This window comes from Anomaloglossus baeobatrachus, chromosome 5 (genome assembly GCF_048569485.1).
Source record: "Anomaloglossus baeobatrachus isolate aAnoBae1 chromosome 5, aAnoBae1.hap1, whole genome shotgun sequence".
Lineage (NCBI taxonomy): Eukaryota > Metazoa > Chordata > Amphibia > Anura > Aromobatidae > Anomaloglossus > Anomaloglossus baeobatrachus.
The window spans coordinates 248,531,690-248,545,178 of NC_134357.1; the positions used below are offsets into that span (position 1 = coordinate 248,531,690).

General features: G+C 46.6%; 1 protein-coding gene across 1 annotated transcript in view; it reads right to left on the reverse strand.

Annotated features, from left to right (window-relative positions):
- LOC142311158 (uncharacterized) overlaps positions 1–13,489 on the reverse strand; it is a 63,066-nt gene that overhangs the window by 30,652 nt on the left and 18,925 nt on the right. Inside the window, exons 2-4 of the mRNA XM_075349334.1 lie at positions 10,630–10,792; positions 9,826–9,954; positions 7,385–7,505 (exon numbers count right to left, since the gene is read on the reverse strand). Coding sequence (XP_075205449.1) covers positions 7,385–7,505; positions 9,826–9,954; positions 10,630–10,701 — 322 coding nt within the window. The 5' untranslated portion in view covers positions 10,702–10,792. The remainder of the gene's footprint in view (positions 1–7,384; positions 7,506–9,825; positions 9,955–10,629; positions 10,793–13,489) is intronic.

Genomic DNA, 13,489 nt, shown 5'->3' on the forward strand with positions numbered 1-13,489 from the left:
TAAGTGTCTGAAAACTACTACATGGGGGCAACAGAACCTATTCCCAAAAAACAAAACAATTAATTATTTTAAAATGTTTGTTTTTTAATTTAAACAAAGGTATTGAAATATTGAGAAAATATACAAGAACTTGAGCAGCTTTGCAGACAAATAACTCAATGGCTATGACAGCACGCTGCATCTTTTTTACCTGTGGTCACAGAAACACAACTTCTGACCAAAAAAAAATATGAAAGATCAAGATTTTGGCCGCATTTTTGTTAATGCATTTATCAACTCCTTAACAAATCCGTTTAAATATTTTCTGTCCCTGCACTCATTTTGGTAATCCACACTGACAGACGCAGACAGCCAGCAGCGATCAGCGCAAATGTCAGCTGATTTGTGCAGCTGACGTGTGCCTTGCAGGCGCGAGTGGATTTGCTATCCACCTGTACCTGTCAACCCCTTAAATAGTACTCTAAAAATCTAACAGCGCCATTTTAATGGCGATCGCTTTATTCGCATAATCACCAGCCTCCACAGGAAGTCACGTGATGGGATCACGTGGATCTGATGGTTGTCGTGTTAGCACTGGGTCTTGTGATTACTCCTGTAGCTCACGTGACGCAGGTCCTATAACCAGCAGCCGAGTACTGCAGGTTACAGGAGATGAGCATTTCTCCTGATCTGAGCGGTGCTGCTCTGATAGAAAAGAATGAGTGAGCAGACAAAAACGCACCTGCGTTTTTACCGCATTTTGGTGCTTTTTTGCTCACTGCGTTTTTTAACAGTGAACAATTCCATTAAAGATTGTTTAAAAAAAGAAAAAAAAAAAAAAGGTCTGATGTCATTTCCTTCAATATGTTCTTCATTCTCCACTAGTCTATGCAGGAGAGCAGACAGCTGCAGAACTACAAGGCTCAGCATGCTCCATCCAGGACTGTATGCAGGAGGGAGAGGCAGGGGGAACAGAACTACAAGGCTCAGCATACTTCATCCAATAGTGTATACAGGAGAGCAGACAGCAGCTGCCAAACTACAAGGCTCAGCATCCTCCATCTAGGACTGTATGCAGGATTTTTTGCCCCGTCCCCCCAAAAAAAAAAAAAATTACGTGGGCTTCACCATGTTTTTCTATGCTAGCCAGGTACAGCAGGCAGCTACGGGCTGCCCCCAACCCCCAGCTGTCTATTTGTACCCGGCTGGGAACCAAAAATATAGAGAAGCCCTTTTTTTTTTTATTTCATGAATTTCATGAAATTATAAAAAAAAAAAAAAAAAATGACATGGGCTTCGCCCAATTTTTGAGTCCAGCCAGGTACAACTAGGCAGCTGGGGATTGGAATCCACAGTGCAGGGTGCCCATGCTTTCTGGGCACCCCCGCTGCGAATTGCAGTCCGCAGCCACCCCAGAAAATGGCGCTTTCATAGAAGCGCCATCTTCTGGCGCTGTATCCAACTCTTCCAGCTGCCCTGATGCCGGGTGGCTCACTGGGTAATAATGGGGTTAGGGCTAGGTGTGTATTATCAGCTAGCCCTAAGCCCAAAATTCATGGTGTCACGCCAATATTAGACATGGCCACCATGAATTTCTAGTAAAGAGAAAAAATAAAAAAAAAAATATTTTTATTAGAAATAAAACACAACACAATTAGTGACTCCATCTTTATTGAAATAAGGAACCCCCCTCCGCAGTAATCCTGGGTCAAGGGTCCCGCGCCGTCCAATCCGGATCCAATATCTGAAAAGAAGAAAAAAAAACAACACGCTTCAGTGCAGCGTCAGACTGGCTACCGGAGGAAACTCCAGTAATGCCAGGCCTGGATTCAAGACACACACACACACACAGAGAGCGTGCGCGCGCGCGCGCACACACACACACACAGAGAGCGTGCGCGCGCGCGCACACACACACACACACACACACACACACAGAGCGTGCGCGCGCGCACACACACAGCGCGCGCACACACACAGCGCGCGCGCGCGCACACACACAGCGCGCGCACACACACAGCGCGCGCGCGCGCACACACACAGCGCGCGCACACACACAGCGCGCGCGCACACACACAGCGCGCGCACACACACACACACACACAGCGCACACACACACACACGCACACACCGCACACACACACACACACCACACACACACACACACGCACACACACACACACACACACACACACACACACACACACACACACACACACACACACACACACACACACACACACACACACACACACACACACACACACACACACACACACACACCGTGCATTCAGAAGGTGAGCTCAGGTCAACGCAGGGGCGCACACACAGCATTGTGAACTCACCTCACCTGAGCCCCGGTGTCCTAGGCGGCTGCTGTGCTGGTAGCGTAGCAATCGCGTCCTCCTGTCAGCTGATCTCCAGTCCTGTTGTAACCGCGCGCGCTCCCGCGGTCACAACGGGATCTGAAGAAGCGAGGGCGCATGCGCCGCCCTCTCGTGCACCCGGCTGCACGGTACAGCGGGCTTCAGTAACATGGCGCCGGAGATAAGCGCTATGCGCAGGCGCCAACTCCGACGTCATGTCACTGAAGAGGGAAATTTAAATACAACCAGAGAGAGGGAGGAACAGGCTGGTGGGGGGGACGGGGATACACGTGCATAACACGCCCGGATGTCAGGAGAGAGGGAGGAACAGGCTGGTGGGGGGGGGCGGAGATACACGTGCATAACACGCCCGGACGTCAGGAGAGAGGGAGGAACAGGCTGGTGGGGGGCGGGGATACACGTGCATAACACGCCCGGACGTCAGGAGAGAGGGAGGAACAGGCTGGTGGGGGGGCGGAGATACACGTGCATAACACGCCCGGACGTCAGGAGAGAGGGAGGAACAGGCTGGTGGGGGGGGCGGAGATACACGTGCATAACACGCCCGGACGTCAGGAGAGAGGGAGGAACAGGCTGGTGGGAGGGCGGGGGAACACGTGCATAACACGCCCAGACATTAGCAGCAGAGGTGCACACGTCAATCAAAAAGCGCACGAATTTTCAAACTTTATAAAGTTGGATTTCGCTGCCTAAACACCCAAGCTGCCCACTAATGGTATGTACACAACATGCATGATAGTGCCGGTACTGCACTGGCTGCACCTTATACACGAAAATCCTGATGTTTGGTTCCCTTTAAAAAAAAAATAAATAAATAAATAATAAGGTTTGGTCTCAAAATATAGCAACCCCTCTCCTGCAAACCCTGCCCAAGTTTTTTTAAGTTCTTTTTTTCGTGCAGAAGTAGCAAAACAAATCTACATAAAATTTTACATTGTCATTAACCTATTGTTCAACACAATAATTAGCTCTTTATTAGTGACTAGAAGGTGGACCGATTCGAACGCATCGGGTATTCTAGAATTTATTGTGTAGTTACTGTATGATTTTTGTTATATATATTATATATATGTTGTCTGTAGTTGCTAAGTGTTTGTGTAGGGCGCTGTAAATGTTTTGGGTGTTGTCTGGGTGGGGGGGTGTGAGAGCGGTGTTGTTTGTGTGTTGCGTTGTTTGTAGAGCGGTGTGTGTCTGCAGCGTTGTGTGTGTGTGTGGTGCTGTATGTTGCACGATTTGTGTGTGTGTGTGTGTGTGTGTGTGTGTTTGTGTGTGTGTTTTGAGGGGAGGTATGTTTTGTGCAGTGTGTGTGTGTGTGTGTGTTGGAGGAGTAGTCCTGGAGGGAGAGGAGTATAATAGTAGGAATAGTCCTGGGGGGAAGAGGAGGATAATAGGAGGAGTAGTCCTGGGGGAGAGGAGTATAATAGGAGGAGTAGTCCTGTGGGGAGAGGAGGATAATAGGGGGAGTAGTCCTGTGGGGAGAGAGTAGTCCTGGGGGGAGAGGAGTATAATAGGGGGAGTAGTCCTGGGGAGAGAGGAGTATAATAGAAGTAGTCCTGGGGGGAGAGGAGTATAATAGGAGTAGTAGTCCTGGGGGGAGAGGAGGATAATAGGAGTAGTAGTCCTGGGGGGAGAGGAGGATAATAGGAGTAGTAGTCCTGGGGGGAGAGGAGGATAATAGGAGTAGTAGTCCTGGGGGGAGAGGAAGATAATAGGAGGAGTAGTCCTGGGGGGAGAGGAGGATAATAGGAGGAGTAGTCCTGGGAGTAGAGGAGTATAATAGGAGGAGTAGTCCTGGGAGTAGAGGAGTATAATAGGAGGAGTAGTCCTGGGAGTAGAGGAGTATAATAGGAGGAGTAGTCCTGGGGGGAGAGGAGTATAATAGGAGGAGTAGTCCTGGGGGGAGAGGAGTATAATAGGAGGAGTAGTCCTGGGGGGAGAGGAGGATAATAGGAGGAGTAGTCCTGGGAGTAGAGGAGGATAATAGGAGGAGTAGTCCTGGGAGTAGAGGAGTATAATAGGAGGAGTAGTCCTGGGAGTAGAGGAGGATAATAGGAGGAGTAGTCCTGGGGGGAGAGGAGGATAATAGGAGGAGTAGTCCTGGGAGTAGAGGAGTATAATAGGAGGAGTAGTCCTGGGGGAAGAGGAGGATAATAGGAGGAGTAGTCCTTGGGGAGAGAGGAGGATAATAGGAGAAGTAGTCCTGGGGAAGGGGAGTATAATAGGAGGAGTAGTCCTGGAGGAGAGGTGTCTGATAGGTGGAGTAGTCCTGGGGGGAGGTGTATAGGTGCCCAATGTGTGTGGGGGGCGTGGCCGAGCAGGGCAGACGTGGCCGAGCGTGTGGGGGCGTGGCCGAGGGGGGCAGAATGTGGGGGGCGTGGCCGAGGGGGGCAGAGTGTGGGGCAAAGCCGAGCGGGGAGGCGTGGCCGAGCGTGGGGGCGTGGCCAAGGGGGGCAACTATGCAAAGCGGTTTCCATAGTTACCTGATGTGTATCATTGTTATCAGCGTACGTGTGCCGGAAGTCGGGGTATGCTAGTAAGTATGGTACACATCAAGTAAGTATTCAAAGAGACAGTGCTGGGTCACTTGTTGGTCTCCTGCTGTGCAGCACGCATCAGCGTGTGACAGCGGGAGACCAACGATCTGAATGGGCAGGGAGCCGGCATACGCTGGTAACCATGCTACACAATATTACCCGATGTGTACCATGGTTACCAGCGTACCCCGCCCCCCGCACGCACTCGAGCCCACACCAGCGTACGCCAGCAACCCCAGCAATGCGAGGGTATGTGTCGGCTGGGTTGCCGGCGTACGCTGGTGTGGACTCCCGGGGGTACAGCACTCACCTGGGAGTCGGGGCTCCGTGTCTGTTCGGGGAATGCGTGCGGGGGGGCGGGGCCAGAGCGAGCGTGCAATGCGTGAGGGGGGGCGGGGCAGAGTTGCCAATCCGTGGGGGGGGCGGAGCCTGGGCGAGCGGCCAATGAGAAGCTTGTCACGGTAACCACAGAATTTTGGAGCAAGACAGAGAGATATATATATATATATATATATATATATATATATATATATATATATATATATATATATATATATATATATATATATATATATATATATAAGAGAGAGAGAGAGATGGGAGAACCCATAGGTACCCAGTATTGGTGGGGCAGACCAGATTTAAAATAAAACACCTGTCTGAGCCCGGAATTAATCCCAGATATCTGGCGGTATACTGGTCCCCATATAACAGTCTATGAGGACTCAAATCATGCACCTTAAAATGGTAGAAGACAGGGCTAGCGGATTAGAGTAGGCACGTGATACTTACCAGTCTCCGTGCAGCTGTAACACGAATTCTGGGGCCGCTCATTAACCTCATGCATATGCACTACTTCCCCCACCCACCGGCAGTCCTGGAATCTGTGATTGGTTGCACTCAGACACACCTCCAGCATGTGTGACAGCGTGTCTGACTGCTTGCAATCACAGACGTTGTGTGTGTCCCTAAAGTGATTATAATACCCAGCGCAGATAAAGCATACAGCTACAGGCTGCAGCCCCCAGCCATGTCCTTATCTGTAATGCAATTCAAAATAAGACGGACCCCATGCAGCTTTTTTTTTTTAATTTAAATAATTAATTTGGAAAAAAAGGTGTGTGGTACCTCCCTAATTTTGAAACCCAACCATGATAAAGCTGGGGGCTGGTATTCTCAGGCTGGAGAGGCCCATGGATATTGCCCCCCACCCCTAGCTGAAAAATTTGCTAAAAATCTCATTTTTTATTGTAGTACAGTTGGAATAAATCTGTGAATCTGCTCTTTTTATATGATGCATACCAATTTCAGATCGTGCTGGCTCCTTTTTCTCTGTTATGACTGTAGTTATGCTACATATTTCTGGTGGCTGACCACCACCATCCTATGCACGCCTGATTTTGGTTTGCAATGTATTCCTCCTGTTGGTGGCTGTTCACATTCAGTTGTCTCACCCCTTTCCACAGGCAATGCTAATTAAGCACCATACTTGGATCTGGTCCGCCTTTATTAATGGTTGCTGTCTGGCACTGGGAGGGTCAGTTCTGATATAGTCCTGGTATGTGTAGAGCTTGCTCCACATGCTTGGATCTGGGCTGGCCTCTATCCATAATTGCCTCTTTTGTAACATGGAAGCGGCTATATACAGGTTACAGGTATGTGTGATCTATATGGTTCTGCTTTTAACTTTATCTAGGAGGCCGTATGGCACATGAAATACATAATATAGTGTAGGACCCCCCTATTGAGATTTGCCGTGACGTTGGCAGGGGTGGCTCAAAGAATTGATCAATTATTTGCTAAAAATCTCATTTTTTATTTTAGTACAGTTGGAATAAATCTGTGAATCTGCTCTTTTTATATGATGCATGCCAATTTCAGATCGTGCTGGCTCCTTTTTCTATAGCTAAAAAATAGCAGTCTGCAGTCGCTCAGAACTGTTGCATCCATTCGATGTGACAATTCCAAGACTTTACCCAGCACATCCTAAATTGCCCTGATGCAATGGCAGTCGGGGTAATAAGATGTTAATGACAGCTCACTAAGCTCTAGATTAGTAATGGGGAGGGTTTATTAGGGCAACTTGCGCCACTTCTAGGCAACCACACCAGAGGGGATTATAAAGTTATTTATTTTTCTGGGCTAACAAGTGGAATGAAGAGGGATTGTCCAAGTAGTAGACAACCCCTTTAAGGGGTATTATCAAAATCACAGGTTTCTCTGATTCCCAGCAGTTACACCGGGAACCTGGGTGTCAATCAGTGCTGAAATCACGAGGTGACTGCATGGACATAGCTTCTCAACCCATGTGATCACCATGACATACAATGTACTTCTTGGTGCCGTAATGAATTTTCTGAGGAGAAATATATTTAGTGTGAGTCACTGATGTCTGTCATAATGTTAAGCCCAGCTCTACAGAAACATTCATGCATGACACTTTGGCATACAACCAGACATACTACCAATGGAGATGTACCTTACCTGTACTTATAGTCATGGGGATTTCCTCCTCCTTGCACCTCAGTGTAGTCCATACATGAGCATCACAGTCCTCCTCAGTATTACTCATAGGTTCGTCTTTCACTTCTTTTAAGTGTTCTCTCTAGATGACAACAAAATAAATCCTATTAAAGCAGGTCCCTTTATCCTTTGCATAGTGGGAGCCCCTTGCCCTAATATTAGAACCCTTTCTAATCTCAACCACTTTTTTTTTTTTTAACAATTTTCAAAAGATGTATGAATAGAGGATACGCATTGGACGTGTGGGGGCAGCTATTGGAGCGGAAAATTTAAGAAATAGAGGCAAGAGGCTGGCGTAAACAAGCATGGGGAAATAGGAAGAATAGTTTAAACATTTGAAAGTAATCATAAAACAATTCAAGGAGAGAGACAAAGATTGGGGCATATTCAGAAGGAAGGGGGTATGACGAGGAATAGCCACGAGGTCCAATATCAATGCTTCCCTTCAACAGTGCAAACAGAAAAACTAATGCCAAGCCTGCAATGAGCCCAATATATTCTGTGGATATTTGACAAGCAAGCCAGAAATGCCAGGCCTGCAGATAAAGTTTAAGCACATTTGTAATTTAAGATGTTAGGTATAAAATTCACACAGATCCACACAGAGGAGACCGCTGTAGGGTTTAACTCTTCTGCTGCTTCTACCCTCCTCCATAATATACAGTAATCCAGCTTCCCTCTGAATGAAGCAATACAGCAGAATAGATGTACATGCTACACCTACAGGCCACCCCCACACAATGGTATGTCCCAGCTCAGAAGCAGAGAGCTTCTCACAGCTGTAAAGATATTCAGACAGCGGAGAGCCGACTTCAGTCTCCTCCTAAAGAGCTAGAGATTTTATCAGTAAATTAGGCAGGAAATTTTTACGTTGTATATTTAGCCTCCCCCCACCACCCCCCAAGAAATTTCACAGAAGCTGATAAGGATTCCCTAAGGACTTATTCACACATCAGTATTTTCAATCCGTGTTTATACCAAAACCAGACGTGGAACTTGCAGAAGAAAATCATAGCAGAAAGACTGACAGCTGATCTGTCTTTTGGAGCCACGCCTGGTTTTGGCAAATAACAATGCAGTATTGGGGTGTGAATAAAGCCTAACAGTAAGTAGTATGCCTAAACAATAAGGCCTCATTCACATCAGTTTTTGACGTACAAGTGCTATTTTTTTCCTATTTCATACTTATTTTATCACTTGGGGCTTTAGTTTGTGACTAACAGGACCTGTGCTGAGGTCATACCCATGTGACCAGAAGGGGCAGGGCCTCAGCAAACAAAGCTGATACCAGGAAGCAACATTTTGTTGGCTAAGGCCCCGCCCCTTCTGGTCACATGGGTATGACATCAGCACAGGTCCTGTTAGTCACAAACTAAAATGATTGTATAATAGAATTAGCATAAGCAACAGGGGGAGGGGATAACTATGAATACCCCCCAGCCATCAGCTGCTGTCACTCAAGAAGCTGATGATTTTACAAACTTTACTTTTATGTGTTTCAAAACCTATACATCCAAGCTGACCACTAAAGGCATGTATAGAATCAGCCTGTATAGCACTGGCTTTAGGTCATATAGGAAAATCCTGGCGATTTGTGCGCTTTAAGGCTATGTGCCCACGGGGGAAAGTGTCCTGCGGTTATATCCGCAGGAGCTCCCAGAAATCTGCAGCACAACTTTATCTGTTTCCATGCTGCGGTTTATTTGCAGAATGTCCTGCGGATATGGTGCGGGCATTCTGCATTGAGGATACAGTACCATGGCTTGGGCACTGCATCCTCAATGCAGAACAAGTGCTGAGTGATCGGGGCGTTCATACCTCCATCACGCAGCACTTCCCTTTCTGGCCGCCGTGTCTGTGAGCGTCTGTACTGAGCAGGAGAAGGTGGGCGTGCCTGAACGAGCTCTGGCTGTCACATGACCGAAGCTCATGCAGGCCCTGCCCACCTCCTCCTTCCTGCTCCTAGCTCCACTGCCATCCTGACTCGGGTGTCTGCTACCAAGGCAGATAAGTATGGGACCAAGGCAGATTTCCGCAGGTAAATCCGCAGGAATAATTGACATGCAGTTATGTGTGGCTGCGGGACATCCGCAGCATATTCCGCAGCCACACAAACCGCAGCATGGACACAGCACTCCCAATGTCCCATAAGATAACATGGGGAGTGTCTGTACTTGCTGAAACCTGCGGATTTATCTGGAAAATCCAGATAAATCGGCAGGTTTTCCGCGGCAAAATCCGCAGGAACAAGCTCCCGTGGGCACATAGCCTAACACTATCCACCAGACGAAATGTCATTACAACACACAATGCCCCCTGAAAGCACAGGAACACTTTAAGAGGGGGGGGAACAGAAGGGTGGTTATTCAGGTCATCCTTGCTGTATTCTCAGCAGCGCTCACCTCTCCGGTCAGCAGCTCAATGATCTTGTTGGTGAGGTCCAGGATCTTTACATCGTTCTCTTTCTCACGTGCAGGAGGTAAAGGTGTGGTAATGTCGTCATCATCAGACTTCTTTATTGGTACATAGTCCTGAAAAAAAAAAAAAAAAAAAAAAAAAAAAAAAGGAACAACATTTTTATTGATAGAATGGCTTCACTCAGCTTTTTAGCATCTAGAAGCTTTTAAACGATGGGCACGTCAGAGGGGCAAACCAGCAATTCACAAAGACATTTAACCTAGTCACCACCGGGCTATTTTCCATTTTTCATATTCATTTTTTCCTCACCCCTCTTCCAAGAACCATAACTTTTTTATTTTTAGGTCAACATAGCCACATGATGGCTTGTTTTTCTTAGACGGACGAGTTATGCTTTTGAACGACACCATTCATTTTACCAAATAGTGTACAAGAAAATGGGAAAACAAATTGCAAGTGCGGTGAAATCCCCCCCCCAAAAAAAAAGTGCATTTACACAATTGTTTTGACAGTATGAATTTCCAACTCATTATGAGTTAGTACATACCAAACATGTATAGTTTTTATTTTACTGGTAAAAATAAAATCATTTGCTTTTATCACCATTTTCCGAGAACTGTAACATTATCATTTTCCGGAATCTGGGGCTCAGTAACGGCTTATTTTTATTCAGCCTTCATCTGCAGGGAAAGAATGGGGCTTGGCGTGCGAGCTCGCATCAAAAGCAGAGAAATGAACCATGACATACAGTTACTCAATGTAAGTCAGAGGTCATGTGACCAGCTCACCTCCCCAGTCAGTAAATAGATGATCTTCAGTGTGAGCCTTAGGATCTTCCCAGTCATGTGACTCCTATCCATCTCTATAATGGCACACCAATAGTCTACTAAATGTCCACTTATGGCCGTTCCATCAGATGAGCAGCGTCTACAGAATGATGGGTAATAAAACCTGAAACATTAAGAAACATGATACGTTACATGGTGGACTAACTAATCACCGCAATGACAGAGTATTACTACTCAGACAAAGAAACAGATCCTCCTTTAGGTTTCCCCTAGTTCTTATTGGAATGTGAACATTGTAGATTGGGGCTGAAGACAAAACCAGAAAGGAAACAAGTAATAAAGAAACACGAGTGAAACCAGAATGGGTGATAATCCTGAGATTCCTCAAAGAAGACAGCTTTACACCTCCTCGGCATTCTGTAAAGCAGCTTTATCAGGTTATCACCTAAAATTACCGTATTTGTGGATTATAAAATGCACCCCAAAATTAGAGGAGGAAAATAAGAAAAATGTATCTTTAATGTTAAAATGGAGTTCCATCTTGTAGTCCTAGAGAATGTCTTATAATGCGGATGTGGCTTCTAAGTTTGCAGCGGCACAAGAAGGGCGATGTTGCGAGCCCGGGGCTGGGAGGAGGGGGGGGCTGCAGCGGCCCAAGGAAGGCGCCATTGATCTCCAGGCGGTAGACGTGATAGACTTCAGGTAAATGGCTGAGGAGGCTGCGTATGCGCAGATTGAGATCCTGGAGAATCAAAACAGGACTCTGGATCATCTGAATTGCATGTCATGAACATCGGCATTCATATCATCATCATGGACTTCATCTACTATTTTTTGTCTTGTGTCTATTTGGATTTTAAATGTTCAATAAAGGACTTCAGTATTGTTGTCGGGAGCTGGATCCTATGTTACAGTAGTCCTTTCTTATTCCCCTTCTGTAACATACTTTGCACCTTTTTTTGACCTTCCTCTCTCTCTCCAGTTTGGGAGACCGTACCTGGTAAATGTTGCCCTGGTACTAGTGTCTGCCCCTTCCTGACTTTCAAATATAGTGGAACCTCGGTTAACGAGTATTTCGCTTTACGAGCAAAGCTTGCTGTAAATTTGTAACTCTGTTTACAAGCAAGCTTTGCCGTACGAGCAAATAATCACTGCACACACTTCCGGTTCCATAAATGCACAGCACTCTAACCGGCTCTTGCAGTCCACACAAACACACACATATTATGCTCACCTTACCTTCCGTTCCCTCACCGGCCTCCCGGTTCTTGTAGTTCGCCACTACAGGATGTGTATCGGGAAGCCATTGCAACGAGGGAGGAACTTCCGCTGTCAGCCGCTTCTCCAAGGCAGCGTGCTGACCAATCAGAGGCAAGCGGCTCCTGCCTTTAACGTCAGCGCAAGTTCCGGCATCGGTCGTGATGGCTACCCGATACACATCCTGTACCGGCGACCTGCAAGAACCAGGAGGCCGGTGATGGAACGGAAGGTAAGGAGCATAATGTGTGTGTTTGTGCCTGTGTGGAATGGGACATTGAACAAGTTGTGGAACGAATTGTCTGCATTTCAATGATTTTCCATGAGAAACTTTGCTTTGCTAGAGGAGAAACTTGGTTTACAAGCACACTCCCAGAACGGATTGTTCTCGTTAACCAAGGTTTCACTGTATTAGTGCCTCCTGGAACTGAAGCAATGTGCCAGTCTTGCCATCAGATCGTGATAGCACACAAGCGTTATACATTTCCATCTGTACGAACAGCTTTTCATGCCACACTTTAACTTTGCACATGGCACTATAGGGCTGGAGAACTTGATCAAAAGAGATCAAACCCCCACCCAATGTTGTTATTGTACCCAAGAACAAATTCTAGTTTGTGGACCTGTGTAGATGAACCCTGTACAGGTCCGTACAGCGGTGGGATGCTGCCATTACCATGTATTGTGGTCAAAAAAAGGACATCCATCTTGTCCTTATACTTGATCATGAGCATGTTGTTGCTATATTGGGCTCTGCTATCACCCTTTCTGACCAGCTACCCAATTAGCGCCTTAGAGTATCTTCTGTTTTTTTCCCGCACAGTACCACAAGCTGCGATAGCTCTGGCAGAGAGGGATTTGAGCAGTGGGATGCGGGTGTAAAATTTATACCACCTATATACAGGTGATGAACCCTTATCTAGCAGTTCTTGTAACAAACTCCACACACACTTCCCCCTCCCCCCTTCCTTCACTCTCAGGACAGGGGGCATTCAGGAAGTTCAATCCGGGTGTTCTTTCCTTCATAAATCCTAAATCTTTGAGTGTACCCTGAGGCTTGTAGAATTTAATTCCGTACCTGGCCCTCCTACTCTGCAGGTATTGTAGTAATTAAGCCTGCCCTTAAAATGTATTAGGGACTCGTCCACGCAGATGTCCCTTTGGGGGATTGTACACCTCAGCAAATTAGTTGCTGAAGTGATGTCAAAGGTGAAGTGGGTCAAAGTTAGGGTCATCGGAGGACACAGTGCTATTATGATGCAAAAATTTGTGAATGGCCTCAAAGAGCGTCCTGGGCATAACCATATGGAATACTGGAGTGTTATATAAAACATCAGCACCCCAATACTGACGCACGTCTGCTGGCTTCTTCAATAACCCCATGTGAAGCATAAGACCCAAAAACTGAATTACTCCTGTGCCTATGGGAGTCCAGTTAGCAAAGTGGGGTTTGGTCAAGAGATTGTCGGGGGTTAAATACATGTCAGTCACTAAAAAAACTTAACAAAACCCTCCGAGAAGAAAAAAAAAACAAAAAAAAAACCACAACTTTGAGAAAACTTGATTTCTGTGAGGCTGGCTATGTCAATTTGGATTCCTGATT